Source organism: Rhopalosiphum padi, chromosome 3 (genome assembly GCF_020882245.1).
Source record: "Rhopalosiphum padi isolate XX-2018 chromosome 3, ASM2088224v1, whole genome shotgun sequence".
NCBI lineage: Eukaryota > Metazoa > Arthropoda > Insecta > Hemiptera > Aphididae > Rhopalosiphum > Rhopalosiphum padi.
In genome coordinates, this window is record NC_083599.1 from 78,098,988 (window position 1) to 78,119,173 (window position 20,186).

At 28.5% G+C, this 20,186-nt stretch overlaps 3 protein-coding genes across 3 annotated transcripts; 2 read left to right on the forward strand and 1 right to left on the reverse strand.

The window, feature by feature from the left end:
- The first annotated feature begins 1,940 nt into the window (after positions 1-1,940).
- Positions 1,941-2,735, forward strand: LOC132925833 (uncharacterized). Its single transcript, XM_060990194.1, has one exon. The coding sequence runs from the start codon at positions 1,941-1,943 to the stop codon at positions 2,733-2,735; it is 795 nt and encodes a 264-aa protein (XP_060846177.1).
- An 854-nt stretch (positions 2,736-3,589) lies between these two features.
- Positions 3,590-5,218, reverse strand: LOC132925834 (piggyBac transposable element-derived protein 4-like). Its single transcript, XM_060990195.1, has one exon. The coding sequence runs from the start codon at positions 5,216-5,218 to the stop codon at positions 3,590-3,592; it is 1,629 nt and encodes a 542-aa protein (XP_060846178.1).
- A 6,588-nt stretch (positions 5,219-11,806) lies between these two features.
- LOC132925835 (piggyBac transposable element-derived protein 3-like) lies at positions 11,807-14,354 on the forward strand. The gene is made up of 4 exons (XM_060990196.1): positions 11,807-11,929; positions 12,239-12,450; positions 12,519-13,181; positions 13,215-14,354. Exons 2-4 carry the CDS (start codon positions 12,253-12,255, stop codon positions 14,352-14,354), a joined length of 2,001 nt encoding a protein of 666 aa, XP_060846179.1. The 5' UTR covers positions 11,807-11,929; positions 12,239-12,252.
- Positions 14,355-20,186: the final 5,832 nt, after the last annotated feature.

Consider the following 20,186-nt stretch of genomic DNA (forward strand, 5'->3'; position numbering starts at 1 on the left):
TTTCGTCCATTTCCGCGCATCTCCCACCAGCTACCCGTAATATTGGTCGTTTTGTACTGTAACTGTGCGCTTGCGTCGTGGGCCACGGTTCGCGGCGCTCTCACGCGCGTGCGTGCGTCGTGCGTCAGGCACCGCGCGTAATTTTAAAAAAACGTTAAAAATCAAAGGAAAAAAAATCCCTATCCCCCCCTCACTCATTTTTTACGCCATGATTTTTTGTTTGTTTTTTTGGCGTGATACGTACAGAGCACATGGCAATTGCTCACTTTTGCTCTGTGTAACCTAGAAGCACTATCCCCGTGTTTGTTATTTTCATCGCGCTTATTATTTTTTTGTGATTACAATTTTTTTTTAAATTTTTTGAACATGGATAACGTTACATCTCCTCGAGTGCTACGGAATCCTAAAGGAAAGGTAAATATACTTCATTTTATTATTATATTATATTATTAAGAAATAAGGACAGTAAGAAAAAAAAAATAAAGAAAAAACGTGAATTTTTTATGCAATACACTGATACCAACGATATTGTTTTAATTTGGCAAATCTCAAAAATAGAAAACCGTAAATACTTGCAAATTTTAACGCGTACATATTTTAGCAATTACTTTATGTTATAAAAATATTTTGATCATTTTTGTACTCCTTAAAGGCTTCTACTCCTTCAATTTTAATTTATTTATTTTTTGAATTATTATCGTTAGCAAATTATTTTCTGTATATGCATTCGTATTGTTGTGAGCGGTTAATGTTAAAATTTTCGAATCTAGGAAAAAAAACGACAAGGGTAAAAAACGACATTATAAATAAATATACATTTAAATAAATGCTTTATAATAAATATTACACGACAAAAAACGTTTAATGCAGTTAACTTTAAAATTTCACGTCGAACGATCAAGACGTAACTGACGCCTAATGTTTTACAAAATATAGTAGAGCCTATAGTTTATATCCACAATCTTATCATAACATTCAAAGTTATAATTTAAACTTTTATTATATTTAATAAGTAATTAATTAATTAAATTTAAAAATAATTTTATTCATGACAATTATTTTAATAACTTTTAACCAAAATTAACGTTTTGTCGTTTTTTTCCGTGTCGTAATTTTCTAAATATTATGACTTTTTTTGAGCTGTTTGCGGAAAATTCAAAATTTCAATTTTTAAAATTTTATTTGGTTGGACAAAAATCTTGAAAATATATATGCACAATTTTTTTATAAGAATTTTAAGTTCGATTTTTTTTATCAAATTCGGACGAAATTACATATTTACCAAGAAATACGATTTAAGTTATTTTGTTGTTATTTTATAATATTAATTCAACTTATCAGCTAACGTACATTAATATTAATTAATAACAATAGTAATCGATAACATAATGTCTCTGAAAAAAAAATGTTAAATTATACTTTCTAGAATTCTGTAAAAATTAAACTTTTTAATACATTTTCAACAATATCATAAAAAAATCTGATCGTTTAGTTATAAAATTGATTTTACAATGTTTTTTATTATTTTAGTTTGTGTCATCTTCCCAAAGGAAAATGATTATAAACACTTACAAAACCAAAATTGCTCAAAATCCAGAAATTAAAATGCTTCATCTTAAAAAAATTATATCAACTGAACTCGGTATTGGAATGTCTACAATATACCAAACAATTTTAGAGTACAAACGGACGAAAACCATCTCATCACTAAATAAAACAAAAATATTTAAAAGCATAAAAGATAAAGTTGACGAATTCGATAAATATGCTATCAGGCGAAAAATACATCAATTTTGGTTTAGACGTGAGTTACCGACTCTAGATAAAATTTTGTGTGTCATAAATGAAGATGTCGATTTGCCTAATTTTTCACGCTCCTCGCTCCATAGATTATTAGGATTTATGGATTTCGAATTTGTTAAACGTGGTCGAATTGCGCAATGATTGAACGTAATGATATTGTTGTTTGGCGGAGAAAATATTTATTGGATATTCGGAGATATCGTGAGGAGGGTCGGCCAATATACTATTTAGATGAAACTTGGGTAAATGCTGGTGACGTACCGAGTAAAGTTTGGTGCGATAAATCGATCAAATCTGCGAGAGATGCAACAAATAAAGGTCTTTCAACGGGAGCAGTAAATCCTAGTGGAAAGGGGAAACGCCTGATAGTTTGCCATATCGGGTCGGAAGATGGATTTGTTTCTGACAGTCTTCTGTGCTTTGAGTCTAAGAAAAACACCCAAGACTATCACGATGAAATGAACGGTGATTGTTTCCGTGATTGGTTGGAAAGTGTTTTAGCTAGACTCAAAGATAACGCAGTAATTGTCATGGACAACGCTCCGTACCATTCGGTGAAACAGGACAAATGCCCAACGAGAAACACCAGTAAACCTAAAATTATTGAATGGCTCGAGAGCAAAGGAGAGGTTATTAGTAGACCAATGGTTATTCCAGAGCTTCTTTTGATTGTGGACAGGCTGAGACCTTTGTATAATAAATATGTAATTGATGAACTAGTCAAAAAACAAAACAAAACGATTCTTCGACTGCCACCTTACCACTGCGAGTTCAATCCTATTGAGCTCGCATGGTCAAGTGTAAAAAACCATGTGAGGATGAACAACAAAACCTTTAAGCTAAACGACGTAAAACAATTACTAATAGAAGGCGTAGAAAGAGTTAATGCCGACATGTGGAAAAACTTCATTAAGCATACTATAGAAGAGTAGGAAAAGTTTTTGAAAATGGACTTTGTGGTGGATGAATTGATGGCTGAAAAAGAACCATGTGTTTTAAATGTTGAAACTGATGACTCGGACGATTTTGACGACGTTAGACCTTTATCAGAAACTGATGAATAAATGTATAATATTACATTTGTAAATAATGTTATATTTGTATTTTGTATTTGTATATTATAATTTTTTTGTATATAAAATTATAATTTTGTTCATTATTACGAGTGTTATATTCGTATTTTGTATTTGTATATATTAATTTTTTTGTATATAATATTATAATTTTGTTCATTATTATGTTATATTTGTATTTTGTATGTAATATTATGTTTATATTTTTATTTCCTGTACAATATCATACTTTTATTTTGCATATAATATTATAGATTTTTTCGTAAATAATAATTGTTCGTTGTATTTGAATAATAATTAATTTTATTTAACCTTTTGGCAGGCGCGCTACTGTGTATTACATGAGCAGGCGCGTGTCGTACTTTATACGACAGAATGCTTTTCATATATATTTAATTAAAATGAAGGATAAATAAATAATTTTTAATAGAAATATTTTTTTGTAACATTTTATTCTTATTTATATAATACTTTATGAATTTATACATATTTTTTTTATAATTTTTTATGATAATTTCAATATAATTGTTAATAAAACACGATTTTTTTCTATTTCTTACTAAATAAAAGTAACACAGTATAACATAATACATTATAAAATAAATAAATAAACTAATTCTAGTCAGATAAACTTTCGTCATTACATGTCTGACAAATTATTTCATGTTTGCTAGAATGCTTCTTACATGTGTACAACTTGCATTTATAGCATATCATTGTAGCAGATGATCTCTTTTTTCGATCGTACATAAACGACAAACTCCGCGCTTCTTAGGAGGCTCCTGTACATCTTCGACAACGTTTTCCATTTTGTATTTTTTTAAAAAAACTGATACATCCATTGGTAATGTTTTAATTTTCGATCTTGAAATAAGGTGTTCTTTCATTAGACTCATAGACAAATTTTTTAGAAAAATTCTACGCCGATTCGGTGCATCATTCGGCTTTGAAAATGCATATAAAACTTGTGCGTTTATTCCGGCAATGTTCATTAGACTATAAAAAATCACACAAGGCCAACGTTTCGTAATTCTAGACACAGTATAAGTAGCACACATTTTATCGACAGTATCTACACCACCTTTTGTACTATTATAATCCATGATTATTTCTGGCTTTTTAGTAAAATTATCAAGGCTTCCCTTATCATGCATCGTAGAAAGTAATATAACAGTTTTATTTTTACGGGGAACGTAAGAAGTGAGCATTTTATCTTTTTGAAAACCAAATATACTGGAGGAAACAGCTTTGTTCTTATGGGGAAGAAACTCAGGAGGAATCTCTCTCTTGTTTTTTTTCAGTGTACCAACAAGAGTTATTTGTTTTTGCATCAAATACTCGGCTAAAGGAATGCTTGTATAGTAATTATCAGTGGTAAGATTCCTATTGGACTTTTCGATATCCGTTATCAACCTTTTTACAATTTCCATTGGTGCGTTTGAATTATCATACGGCCCTTCTGGCTGTTTGCCACAATAAACTTCCAAATTTGATGTGTAAAAATATTTTGCGTCACATAAAGCATACATTTTGATACCATATTTTGCTGGTTTGCTGGGTATATATTGGATCCACTGACAACGACCACGGAATGGATGAAGCATTTCGTCTATTGTAGTAAATTCACTCATATTATAAGAAGCCCTAGAATTATTTACAAAAGAATCCAAAAATGAACGAATAGCTGACAATTTATCAAATTTACGCCTATCAGCTCTAGTTGATCGGTCATCAAATCGTAAACAACGTGTTATAAATAAAAACCGTTTGTAGCTCATAACCGCTCTAGTAATTTCGATTCCTGTCCCATCGTTGGCCCATAGTTCCAAAACATTCGTATGGTGTCCTTTTTTGATTCCTATTAGGTATAACAATCCAAAATATGCTAATAGTTCACTTCTAGCAGTCACCTTGCAGTCCCTGTCCCTTGAATAATTATACGTTGTTTTTTTATCATTTATATACATATTGGTATATTTTACGATTTCGTCTACCATATCCAAATCGATTATTTTCATGAATGAATCAATTTCACTTTCAATATTTTTAGAATGAGAGGTGAGACCGGAGGAAGTTTTTATTATATTATTTTTTTTTGTTTTTGAGTGCTTGGTGAACTCAGTTTTACGCCATTTACTAATCTTATCTTTTCCGGTAAAGTACAGTTCATCTGTGTACATTGCTTCTACTTCTTCATCCGAAATATTCTGTTCCGAATCACTGTCAAAATTATCGTAAACAATATTTTCGTCACTTAGATCACTGTCACTATCAAAATCTTCAAAATTATCTCCTTTTTCTTCGTCTGATAATTCTTGTAACATACGCGCAATATCATCCATAATGAGGTGAAAAAGCAATACACGAAAATAAATAAAAAGAAAAATATTTGTATGAAAAAAAAATAATATTATTACGAACAGGCGCGAGACGTATTTCGTGCGATCGAACGGAGTTGACTGAAATACACATCAATAATAATTTGAAAAATACGTAAGATTAGATAACAATTTTTAAGTGTTTATAACATATACGTCATTGTGGAATAGGAAAAACCCCAGTATTAATCGGGATACGTAGATAAAAGTTATGTCAATAAATCTATAATTGTCGTACAAAATGCGCATACGCGCCTGCTGAAAGGTTAAAAAATAGTCACATTTTACGAAAAAAAAGAACGTGTACCCCTCTCCATTGTTAATGCATTACTGCGGTCGCACACTCGCGCGTAATAATAATTGTAAATATTAATCGTAAACGGTCGTCAATTGTCTTCGGAATCCGTCGGCTGCTTTAGGTGGGAGAAAGTTGGCCTCGGCGCTGCCATAGCGCTCAGTCTACATGCGCGAAAAGTGATTATTCTCTTTTGGGATAGAGTGTACTTCAAAAACTACAATAGCGCTGAATACCTACGGACCTATATACATTACGGTCATCTAATGGGTTGAAAACTCCACAGAACTAATGTTGCTTAAACGTTTGCGGATTAAGGTATTTAATCAGCATATTGCATAATATGTAACAATATAATATATACATATATTAGCTGGCTGTATATAAATATAGGTGCATAATTATAATTTTGATACAAATTAATATAACATACAAGATAAAAATTTAAAATGCAAGAAAAATGATTTTTTTTATGTCATATAGGTATTATCTATTAGGTAATCCGAATGACCTCTTTCCCCAATTTCGTTCGGATAAACGAGACCCCACTATATTTTCGAACAATATATTATAAGAAATAAATAGACGCAGATGACGTATTACATTATAATATAATATTATAGAGACTGCTCAGTTGTACTACTAGCGCTCTGGGTGGACAACGTTCGAAGTTCTGTTATGATACAATATTACATGAAGGTATACGAATTTGTATTTTTTATCTATCAATACAATTATTCCCCATATTTTTAGTATATAAAACCAATACAATTATAAAATAATAGACAATAGTGTATTATGCAATTTCAAAATCTTAATACATGGCAATTGGTTAATATCATAGGGTATAGACCTCGAAACTAGGTCTATGGACTATGGTTACCCACATAACACAACTCATCCACTGGATATATATTAGACATCCCAAATATCCATTTTATGTCCAGTACATTTAGGACATTATGTAGATATCTATTAGATATTCATAGAAAGTAACTGGTAGATAAGCCACAGTGGATTTTTATGGATGTCCATTAGACATTGATATTTTGTAATTAGTGGACTTCCCATTATAGTTAGTAATATATATAACTATGTAACAGAACTTGCGGTTCGTCAAATAAAGTTGGCCCTGTATTTGATACCAATAAGGATGTTGTTTGTTTACTAATATGTGATCATTTTCTTTGTACACAATATAACTGTGGTCGTTTTCAATTTCAGTTGACAACACACTGTTTCTAAATTTCCATGGACATTTAACTTCAACAATATGATTTGTACCAACTAAACCATCAGGTGAAGCTCCAAGGAAACCATTATTGGACAACCATAACCCAGTAGTGAAAACTTCAACGGTTTCTTCTTGCTTATGAATGTTAATACCACAACTTTCATTTGTAATGCCCCATTGTATTGCATGCACACCATTTAGATTTGTATCATTGTTCAAAGACTTATACAAAGAGTGAGGAAATTTATTTATTTTACAGCATACCAGTACTTTTCCAAAATGGCTAGCAGTAAGTCTACTTTTTCTGTATATGAACCATAAATTATTTTTATGTTGGCCGACAGTATTATTTGCAATTTGTAGAACTAAAACATCAGGTACAGCAGATTTTTTAAGGAAATATGTTTTCAATTTAGTAAAATCTTTACTTTTAACTAAATCTGTACACTGCTTATCTAATAGAATATTACAAATAAGTTCAATTAATACAGTTGGAAATTGCACTGGATCAGGTTCTGTTTTAAATAACCATGAAAACCCAGTTGGAAATGATAAATTTGCTAATGTTTGTTGGAAGCAACTAAAATCTATTTCAGATACATTAGGACACTCAAAACTACCGTAAAAATCACTTATGGTTTTAATATTATCATCTGTTGAACTACTTTTCCTAAAACTCCATGAACAAGCAGTGTCTGTGGAACTTATATATTAATGAGTATGTAAAGCTAATGTGGCAATATGATGACAGACAATTCCACGGGGGCAAGAACACTGTGCATCTGATAGACATCCATCTTTAAGATTAAGTTGGACTTTATATGAACCATTTTTCATACTAGGCTTAATCTCACCTGTAATTAGGGTTGCCACCTCTCCGGGTTTCACCCGGATAATCCGGGTTTACATATAAATCTACGGGCTACGGGTTCAGTGAATTATTCTCCGGGTCGTCATAACATTACGACGTATTTTTTTATAATTATAGTTTGCCAATTAGTAACAAGTACCTACATTGATTTTCTTACGCCAAAAGATAAGATAAGATACGATTTATAGTCTTATACTATATAGACTTGTTTCTATTATTATGCCTTATACATTCAATTTATACTACTAATAAATACTAATAAAATAATAACACGATAATAAGTGTAATAAGATTATGAACTACGGTTTATAAATCTACGGTTACGATTTTACGAATCAGTTTCAACCTCACAGTCGTGTGTGTTTGATCGAATCCGAATATCTTCGTTTAGTTTTTGTGTCAGTGTAATCGTGCATCGATAATTATTTTAGATTTATTAATTATTATTATCATGGAAGAATTTGAAGATAATCCAAGAAAAGTAAAAAAGTATGAAACTAAGTTTAAAGAGTCATGGTTAATTAACGAAAAGTATAAGAAATGATTAGTTAAAATAGATGAGAAAAAAGCTAAATGTTCATTTTGTAACGTTAATTTTACTGTAAAATGGGACGGTGAAAAGGCTCTAACTACTCATTTAAACAGTGAAAACCATAAAAAAACTACACAGAATTTGCAACGTAATTCATTAATGACCACATTTATGACTAAACGAAATAGCTCGGATGAACTTAAGGTAGCAATCATTGAAATAGCATCAATTTACCACGCAATCAATCATCATCATAGCTATTTAAGTATGGACTGTGGAATAAAATTGAATACTTCTCTATACGGAGATTTTGTTATGGCAAAAAAAGTTCACTGTGGACGTACTAAAGCAGAAGCAATAGTCAAAAACATTCTCAGTCCTAATTCAATAGAACTAGCAATTCAAGACTTGAAAATGGTTACGGCTTTTCAAAATGGTAGTTATTTTTCTATTGCTATTGATGCGTCTATTGATGCGGTTCCCAAAAAATGTACCCTATTGTTGTTCAGTATTTTCACATTCAAAAAGATATCCAAAATAAACTAATGGATTTTTATGAAGATCCAGATGAGACATCATTAAAAATTTTCGAAAATATTGAAAATTTTATACAGAAATCAAATTTAGATGTTGAATTATTATCTGGATTCTCTGCCGACAATGCATCAGTAAATTACGGCATTCGTAATTCGGTCTATCAAAAACTTCTCGAAAAACATCCAGAAACTAAAATAATAAAAGCAAATTGTAATTGCCACGTTATTCACAATGCTGCTAGAAACTCTATGAAACAATTAACATATGATGTAGAAAACTTAGTGTTAAAAGTGTATGCCGAATTTTCAAATAGTACTAAGCGCGTAAAAGAACTTCAAATTTTTTTTGAAGAATTCGAAATTGAATACAGAAAAGTTCTTCGACATGGACCAACAAGATGGCTAAGTTTGTTTAAAGCTGTCGATAGACTGATAATGTCTTGGCCTGCTGTTTCATCTTATTTTAAATACCGAGGAGAAGAAAAATGTCATCAAGTCATATGGATGTTTGTCAAAAATATTGACACGACAGAAATGACTGATTTGTCACGCAAATTAACATTACCAGAATGCTTTTTGTACTTTATTCACCACTACATGAATATACTAAGTGAGGCAATATTAATACTCGAAACAAATTCTGTAACATCTGTTGACTTACACAATGTAATGCAAGGTCTAAAAGATAAAATTGAAAATCGATTGAATGATTCATTTTATGGTGCAAAAGTTACGAGAAGTATTTCATTGCTTCAAGAAAATGAGCGAGTAATGTTTAAAAAAGAAGCTAATGAAGTGTATAAAAAAACTATTGATTATTTAAAAAATAATTACGACTTCAACGATTCTATTTTTAAGATGTTTTCAAACTTTAATTTAAAAAACAAAACAATTGAGTATGATGATGCAATAAAATCTGTGAATCTGTTAGGATTAAACAATATTGAAGAAGACCGACTTTACGACGAAGTAACAAATGTGCAAGGAGTTTGGGCAGAGCTTTCAAAAATGAACTTATCTTCAGACTTAATGTGGGTAGAGTTGTTCAAAAAAAACAATTTCACTGAACTTCCAAAAATTATTGGAAAAATATTTTCAATTCCCATAAGTAATGCTTTTGTTGAACGAGTATTTTCATTGATGGGAAATTTATGGTCCGACCAAAGAAATCGTCTGTCAGTGGAAATGGTTAAATCAGAACTCTGCGTCAAATTAAATTACAATATGAACTGTCAAGAATTTTTGTACTTTTTAAAAAATCCTGAACAAGAAAAATTATTGAAATGTGCAACAAATAATGTTAAGTATGATTATAAATTTAAATAAAAATATATTATTGTAATTTTGAATAATAAAATATATGTTTATATTAATATTTTTTTGCATTTCATTACTTATCTTCTTTTCACTTCATAAACTAAGCTATAGATTATAGATTATACTACATACTGGTGTATACTGGCTGATGACCTTTTTTTTTTTTTTGCTTATCGGCCTGTTTCCGGGGCTGCTATCTTTCAAAGGGCCGTAACACGATTGCGGACTTATTACCTTTTTACCTGAAAAAAACATAACACGATTGCGGACTTTTTACCTTTTAATATTTGAGAAAAAACAACACGATTGCGCACCTTAAATATTTTTTCTTTGAGCAAACACAAATATTTAAATAAATTTACCAACATTAATAATAACTTAATACGTATAGTAAAAAAATCTTATAATATATCACAGTAATTACGCGTCAAAAAAAGGAATAATATGCCGATATTTATTTATAAAAATAAAGAATTAAGATACACTCATAACGATGACAATAATAATAATTAATTACATAATTCGTATAGTAAAAAAAAAAGTATATGTATATACATTACAGTAACTTATTATTACGCGTCAAAATAAAAATATACATATATATATATAATAAAAATCAAGTTCTTATAACTTTTTAGCACAAAAACGTGGTCCTAATATCAGCAAATAATCATTTAAAGATATTTCATTATTTTTATATTTTTCCCAAGTGTTAATTATCACTTTATCAGTTATTATCGGTTATTATAGTAATAAAATATTATTAGACGCCATATAATAGTATCCACTGGCCGTAACAATTGTGTATACGTAATACGTATACTATACTATTATAGGTGTGTTTCTTAAACTATAACCATTTATTTAAAATTATTTAAATATTTGTTTATCGTTATGAGTGTATCTTAATTCTTTATTTTTATAAATAAATATCGGCATATTATTCCTTTTTTTCAATCCAATTGAGCTCGCGTGGTCCTCCGTAAAAAATTACGTCCGGACGCACAACAATACTTTCAAATTAAAGGACGTACTTGATTTATTGAAAAAAGGGGTGGACCATATAACACCAGAAATGTGGACTAATTTTGTTGAACATGTCGTAAAAGAAGAAGACAAGTTTTGGAACCTTGAACATTTAACTGACGAATTATTGGATGAAGAACCCGAGGATGGACGTCATATTCTTACGATTGGAACAGGTGACACAAGTTCAATCGCGTATATGTGGAGTAGAAATTGAGTCACGTGCATGACGATAACAAGATATTATTCATACAATATTATACAATAAAATAAAAATGATTCATAGGGCACGATCTAGCGGAAAAATTATAACAATCATAACAAGCAAACTAATTTTTTTTTTTCATTAATTATGATGAACAAAAACTAATAATTCTTGTGTTCAAATGACTAAAAATTAATTTTTTTTTTTTTAATTATGTTCTAGACAACATTCTCTATATTTGTATTTAGACAGAATTGAATTGCCATCATTATTCAATTAGTTATACGCAATCAAACTAGTGGGTCATTATAGTGAACCACCGGTCTGAAAGGGTTAAATAATAATTTCTGAATTCTAAATTTCTGGTTTTTAACCCTTAACTTGGTGTTGTATCTTTTTGGATACACAAAGTTTGTCAATTTTTATACGGAATTTGATTTAACATATTTTTATTTGTATTATTTGTACACACTGATAAATGTCATATGTTTCACGTGAGTACAGTATGATAACGTTTCTACGACGATTAGGAGTGATAATCGCTGTTTTCTGTTATCATTTTAAGAAAATAAATTTTAATCAAACTCGTTGACTTCAACTGCCGAGTTCATCACATTTAAATGTGTTACAAGTGTCAAATTTGCATTAACTTAGTTCAGGTGAGTATAACATTCATTTTTATGCAAAATATTTAATAATATATGCCTTAATGTTGATTTTATATCAATCCTAAAAGTATGTATCCAAAAAGATACATTGCTAGAATCATTGTTTAATATAATTATTTTATATGTACCTAAAAAGATACATTGCTGTGAATGACTATTTTACTCTGTTGTATCTTAAAAGTGACATTGCTTGATTTCTTTATAATGTAATTTAGAAAATGTCACTAAATTTATACAATAAGTATTATATTATTTATTATTTATATCAATTATTGCTACAAAAAGAAATATTTTTTTTAGAAATCTTTATAGAAATGCAACGCCGTAGAGCAGAAAAAATTTTAACTATGCTTCCCCCTGGTAAGGATAGTAGTGAAAGTTCTGATGATGATTCAGTTGAATCATATCATTCAATTGGAGAAATATTATGTGAATCACCATTACCTATTGAGGCAATAGAGAATGATGTAGATGAACTTCTCAGAGATATTGAGTTAAATCCAATTGATGAGGTTATTTTATTTACACTGTAATATAATACCAAATACTTACAATATCTAAATTTATGTTTTATATTTAGTTTTTAGAAGATTTTGAAGATTTACAATCTATTACAAGTGATAATGCTGTTGCTGATATAATAGAAATAGAAATACCACAAAATATAGAGCCACATACTCCTACTCTTATGAATAATATATCTTCATCAGTTAGTAAAAAAAAAACAGTTTTATCATCCGAATCTGCAAGAAGGTCTAAACGTTTGTTGAGAAATGCAGAAACGCCTCCAATTCCATTACCATGTATGTCACCTGACATTGAGAATATTAATATACTACCTAACCAAAGGAAAAAAATTAGAAAAATTGACCACATGCAATTTAATTGGGTAGCCGGGAAAAAAATGAATTTTGAAGTTAATGTTCCTGAATATGAATTTCATACACAACATGATCATGTACTGACTCCTGTTGAGTATTTTAAAAGTTTTTTTTCTGATGATTTATTTGAACTGATTGTAGAACAAACAAATCTCTATTCAGTAGCAAAAAGTGGTAAGTCAATTAATTTAACTGTAAATGAACTTCAGGATTTTTTAAGTATAGAATTATGGATGGGAGTGGCTAAGTTACCAGCCTATACTGACTACTGGTCTCATCTAATGAGTTATGAAAAAGTTTCAAACATAATGCCACTTAAAAAATATCAAAAAATTCTAAAAAATATACATTTTAATAATAACGCCGAGTATAATGAAAATGATAAATTTTATAAGGTAAGACCTCTTATCGACATTATTCGTCGAAATTGCTTGAATCAAGAACAAGGCAAACGTTTCTCAATTGATGAAATGATGGTACCTTATAAAGGGAAAAAAGCTGGCTCTCGACGGCAATATATAAAATCGAAACCAAAAAAATGGGGATTTAAATTTTTTGTTCGCTCAGGTATCAACGGTCTGGTTTATGATTTTTTTCCTTACTGTGGAGAAAATACATTCAATAATTACAATTTTAGTGATTATGAAGAGAAGTTTTTTGGACTTGGACCAAAAGTTATCCTTGCATTAGTGTCAACAATTCCAGACAAAATCTTAAGTATCGTTTATTTTGACAATTTTTTCAGTTCTCCTGAATTGGTTTATTATTTGAGGGAAAAATATGGAACATTGAGTCTAGGAACTGTTCAACAAAATCGACTTCGACATTGTCCATTATTAGAGGAAAAACAACTAAAAAAAAAAGGAAGAGGTAGTTTTAGCTACATGTGTGACAGAAAAAAAAAAGTTCTAACTTTAAAATGGTTAGATAACAAACCAGTATGTTTAATAAGTTCTTATGTATCCGCTGACCCTATTAAGAGCATAAAAAGATATTCTAAAGAAAAGAAAAGTCGAGTTGATGTACCAATGCCAAAAATTGTTGAGGAATATAACACCCACATGGGTGGTGTTGACTTATCAGACATGTTGGTGGCGTTGTATAGAACCGGGCTGAAAACACATAAGTGGTATATGGCTGTATTTTCCCAATTACTTGACATATGTATCAATAATGCTTGGTTGACATATCGAAGGGATTGTAACCAATTAAAAGAAAAAAAGATTATGCGTTTAAAAGAATTTCGTATACATGTAGCCATAGCACTATCTGGAAAAGAAAAACCTAAAGTGGGTAGAAAACCTAACAAAAATAATCAAATGGAACATGTACAAAAGATCAGGCGAACTGTGATTCCTAGACCTATTAGTGACATAAAATTTGATAGATTTGATCATTTTCCAACTCGTGTATCAAAAGGTCGATGCCGCCACTGTAAAAAAGGTCAGACAGTCTACATCTGTACAAAATGTGATACACGTTTATGCACACTGAAAAATAGAGACTGTTTCAATGATTTCCATACCAAAAAATAAATTTTATATTATATATAAGACTGAGTTATCATTACTTTTTATTATTTATTTTATTTTTATTGTTAATTAGGCAAAAAGAAATTGCTATAAAAATATGTTATTTTATCTATACAATATACATGTATAACTTTGTTTTTAATTTGTTGATTATTATTTTTTTATTATTTAAAGATTGAGACTTAATTTTGTTGATTATTTATAACTGAATAATATCAGCTGTTATTTTTACATTTTATAAGATTTTTATTTTAAATTTAGCAAAAAGAAATTGCTGTAAAAATGTGTTATATTTTATATTTGTAATATTTTATCTTCATATTGATAATATTAGTTTTGATTTTTTAAATATTTCTATGTTAGTATTAATAAAAAACTAATGTGATAATTAAATAAATGTGATACTGTTCTGTGACAACATAAGTCTGTATTGTTATGTTAAAAGTTTAAGTTTTAAGTTCCTGAAATGTTAAATAATAAAAGTTACTTTTATGTTAAAATTACATAATTTTATACTTGTTTTTTTTTACGTGATTTCTGGCAATGTATCTTTTTAGCTACATGAATATTAGTATTGGGTTATGGCAATGTATCTTTTAAGATACAATTCATAACTTTGAACTTTCAAGTCCAATATTTTTTTTGATAACATTTTTGAATTCAGCGACCTTAAATTAGTTTAAAAATATCTACTTTAAAATTTTCATTCAAATATTTTTATGCTTGCCAAGTTAAGGGTTAAACAGAAAATGTGTGATTAATATATTAGATGTATTATAGTAATGTAAATTATGTACTTGTTTAATCTGCAGGTCTGCGAATTCATCATAAATTGATTTAGCCGGTAAAGATGATACTGGTGAAGAGGAAGGAACTATTGGCGATAAATGAACTACTGGAGAAGAAGGAAGAACTTGCTTGATTACGCCCGAGGTATCAATAGAATTTGTTAAGCTTTTAACAATTCTATTTTCAAACTTAGCAAATTTGGTTTCTAATAACTGGTCAATTTGTTGTATGGTAATCATTTTTTCATTTTCCTCTTCCTGTAGGTAGGTAATATTATTTATTATTACACTAAGTACCTATAGTCTCAAATTAAATTTGTTTTACCAATGTAGTAATTTTGCGCATTAAACTTTCATTTTCTGACACTGTATTTTCTAATTTAGATCTTAGTGTCTCATTTTTCTTTTTCATTTCTTTCTAAAGTAAATAAAATTATTTACAAATTATTATAGTATAGCCTCTCCAATTTCAAAAACACTGCCCTAATAAATTCTATAATATTTTAAGTGGATTTTAACGCATATTTATAGTAAATATTAAATATTTAATATGTTAACCGCCATATGACCGCCTATGCAATATATTTTCCCATGTTATTTAACAATGGACACCAGCGGTCAAAAACATAGAAAATTTGAGAATCACAGATGACAGCAGTTTTTTGGTGGTTAACGTGTTAAAATCGGTACAAGATCCTAATTGAACTACATAAAAATTGCTCTTACAAAATATATGTGTATAATACATGTATATTAATTAACTTAAAAATAAATTACTAATTTTATTTCTGCATTTCTTGCATCCTCTATGTATATTTCCATTTCTTGCTCCAGCTTTTTATTTTCGTCCATCAAACATTGGTTTTTGGACTCCAATGTATGTAGCTCCTGATAAAATATTTTCACAATTATTTTTAAGTATATTAAATTTTCTAAAATGTTCTTAGTATAAGAACTACTAATTAAATTTGTGTTTCAATTTAAATGATAAAACTTACTTGCATCGATGACTCCAACAGTACGACAATGGATAAATAGCCCTTTTTATAAAATTGTGATTCTGACACATCCGCAAAACTATTTTTATGAAATTTTAAAAATTGTTCATACGAACTTGGAAATTCATCCAACTTAATCATTTTCAAAAATTAATGAAATAATAGAATACAGTAGAACCTCATTAATTCGGACCTCATTAGTCCGGACTTCGCTTAATCCGGACAGCCATTTATAATACGTAAATTACGCTAGTTTATGTCATAGATTAAAATAAACGAGAAAACGAATTCTAAAAATATCCTATATGTATTATGTATCATGTATTTTTAGGTTAAATATTGTAAGACATACATATGTATTTATATTTAGTTTGAATAATAAATTAATATCCAATATATTTTTTTTTAAATTTATAATTTACGATTTTTGGTTATTTTGTTTAATCCGGACTTTCAATAATTCGGACAACCTAGAGCCCCATATAGTCCGGATTAATGAGGTTCTACTGTATCTAGAGATGCTAACTCGGCGAAGAACACATCAAATATGAAAAACCAAAAATACTATAAATATAGCTATAAATGTAAGAAATAGATAGCTTTATCTTTTTTACCTATGTGAAACATGTCGTGTTCATCTTTCAATCAATTATGTTGTGGGAAGATACAATAGGTATGTAATAAAGATAACAAAAATAGTCAATTTGGAAAATCCAATGCTTTATAGTTTATACATATTATGCTTTTGTTTTATATTTAAGAAGATATGTTGTGTAATTTGTTAATTTATTTAATCATTTATTAGTTGTTAATCATACAAATACATATGTATTTATTTAATATAATTTATATTTCTATATTAGATTGATGAGTTATAACTAGTAAATTACAAAATAAATATTTTTTAAAAAACAATAATATGGTGTATCTTAATTACTATAGTAAATGATTATATTAAACAGATAACATTTTTTCATTTTAAAACAAAGTAAATCAACAGTTTCTATGTATTTAGAAAAATAATTCATAAATATGCAGATATAAAAGTATATAGCTGCCATATGTACTTGGATTCAGGGTATAGAGCTAAGACTAAAATAATTAAAGGTCTATTTACACATTTCTTCTTTTTTTTTAATTATACATTTTTACAATGCCCCTTCCATTAAAGGTTTTCTTTTCATTAAAAATAAAAATAATTACAAATCAATCTATGTATAGTAAAAATAATAATAGAATAGGTAAATTATTTTGATTACACAAATTAAGTGACATGACAAATAACCTACATCAGACTGATATTACAATGGTTTGTGCATCGAGAAAATGAGTCCTGTGTTGTTAATCTGATGCAAGGTTATAGGCCTAGAGCCCGTTGTACATCGTGCCTACCCGATTTTCCATTTATAATTATAAGGTATTCTGGTATACATATATTTTTCATATAATGTATGATTTGCATTTTATATTAAAACTATCTTGTATGTGAATAGACCAAATAATGGACATTAATTCAATACTAAATTACCAAAGGCAATAAATACATTAGTTATTAATAATTTTACTAGAACATGAACAAATTTCCGTAGTGCAAATTTTTGCAGGATTTGGGTAAGGTCATACCTAATAAAAAATATTAACACTTAATATGTCCACTACCCTAGATAAATTAATACAAATTAAATGAACATTGAACATACTTTACATTATCTACTCTATACATAGAGTACAACATATTTTTAGGGCTATGGATGTTTTAAAAAATTATTCATTTTTACACTTATTTTTGAAATTATGTTAATTTTTATTTAATATTTTATGATATAAAAATCTTTTAATATAATGCATGAAAATGACACTCAGATGTAAAAAAAAATTTTAATTTGCCAATTTAGGTTAATAAAAACTCCATAGCCCTACTTATGTTATGTACCAATAATTTAACCTAATTATTTAAACATACAATTAACAATTAATGTGATCATCGACAATTTTTACAAATTTAGAAGTAGTTGGTCTTGATGCTGCACTGTTTTTTTTTTATAAGAATGCAACTATAAAAAAAAAAAAAAAACATTAAATTATTTATAGAATTGATTCTATACAAAAAAAATTGTATACATACTTATTAAGTTATCAGGTGAGGTGTACAGTTAAACTTCCGTTAACGGTCACCTCTATGTAATGGTTAGGTTCTTTGGTCCCATCAAGTGTTATGTCATGTATTGTCACCTCTATAGGACGGCTACCTCTAAATAGCGGTCATTATTTATGGTCCCTTTGGTGACCGTTAATTAGAAGTTTCACTGTATTATGCTGTGACTAACCAAAACAGCAATTTGTATTTGTTCATCCAATATTGTTATAGATATTTGAATTAAAAGTTAGTACTATTAAATGCAAATGGAATTTGAAATAAAATAAAATAAATTTCCTAAAAAATGAACAAAAATGATAATAAACATCAAATTATTTATTTTATAAAAAAATTCATACTTACATAATAGATTGTTTAGTTTGTTAAAAGATTAAAATATAATATTTATTAATTTATAGTCATCAGATAGGTACCAGTAGAAACCAATTTGAATTTGCATTAATTGCTGGTCAAATTGAGCTAGTCATATATTTCACTGTTATTTTTGATTAATTACACCAATTCTACGAATTGCCACTGAAATAAAATTAAAATATTTGAACCATGGTTATTATTTGCCAATAATATTATGCATAAATGATTTAATAAAAAAATAAATTCTAATTTATTAATTTTAGATTGAACTTACCAATAAATTATACAAAAAAAGTTGTCGGAAAAGTATAAAAACTAATTGCCATATACATAATACTATTGCTGATTGGATAGAAGTATACTTTTAATTAAATTCAAATTGTTTAATAAATACAGTTGTAATAGTATTAACATCTGCATAGTATTATCTAAAGTCGGACGAAACAGTTATATCAAGTTTATTATTTCCAATGAATAAAGACAAAGTTTTGTTAGAAAATTTGGTAACATAAAAAAAATATCAAACGTAATATAATGGATATGAAGCGTGGTATTATAGATTTTGATAACTATTTTCGTGATACATTTAAACCTTTATTAGTACCATTGAGTACACTGTCAGAAAAAAACACTTCACATATTTCTGACACTATCAAAAAAGGAGAAACCGTGTTCGCTAGTGATGAAGATAGCGATAGTGTACTAAATTCATCGTTTGAAAATTTTTTAATTTCAAATCCTTAATACAACGTTATGATAAATCTTATGGTATACATTACGATGCGGTTAATAATCTACTTATATCAAATATACTTGTTACTTTCGAACACGGTAAATTACACTTGCTTGATAATTACTATCTTTGAACTAAAGGACTTTGGTCTTTATTATGTGAAAAAGTACCAAAAAATATGACTATGGAAGACATGGAATCATATTATAATATTTACAAAATAACTAAAGTCTTTTTAAAAGCAGACGGGAAACCTAAAACCTCAGGATATTTCAAATGGATGAACGTTGTAAAACCTCTTTATGAACGAATGAAAATTGAAGAAAAACAATTAAACGAGGAAATTTTTTTGATTATTGATGATTCGAACATAAGAAATGCTTCATTTGATTTTTCTTCTCCTACGAATAGTTCTAAAATTACAGAACCTCCAACAGGTCAGCTATTTAAATTTAGTTTATCGCCAACGACTAAGAAAGGTTCTGGTTTATATAAAGATGTAATACCTCAAACACAATAAGTGTACTATGATGATCCGAATGAATTAGTTACTAGATTAAATCTTATAACATCATCTCAAATTGCTGGTAATACTGGTGTAAATAATGAAAACATATCTATTTTAGAATAATTACGTGAAAGGAATATAATAGTATAATGTCTACATTAGAGTTTATAGCTAATGAGCTACATCGACCTGCAACAAAAATATTTCCCAGACGTAGTGTAATAACACGATAACACGAAAATCAAAATTATATAGGTATATTACCCGATAAAAATTATTATGGTTTCGAAACAATG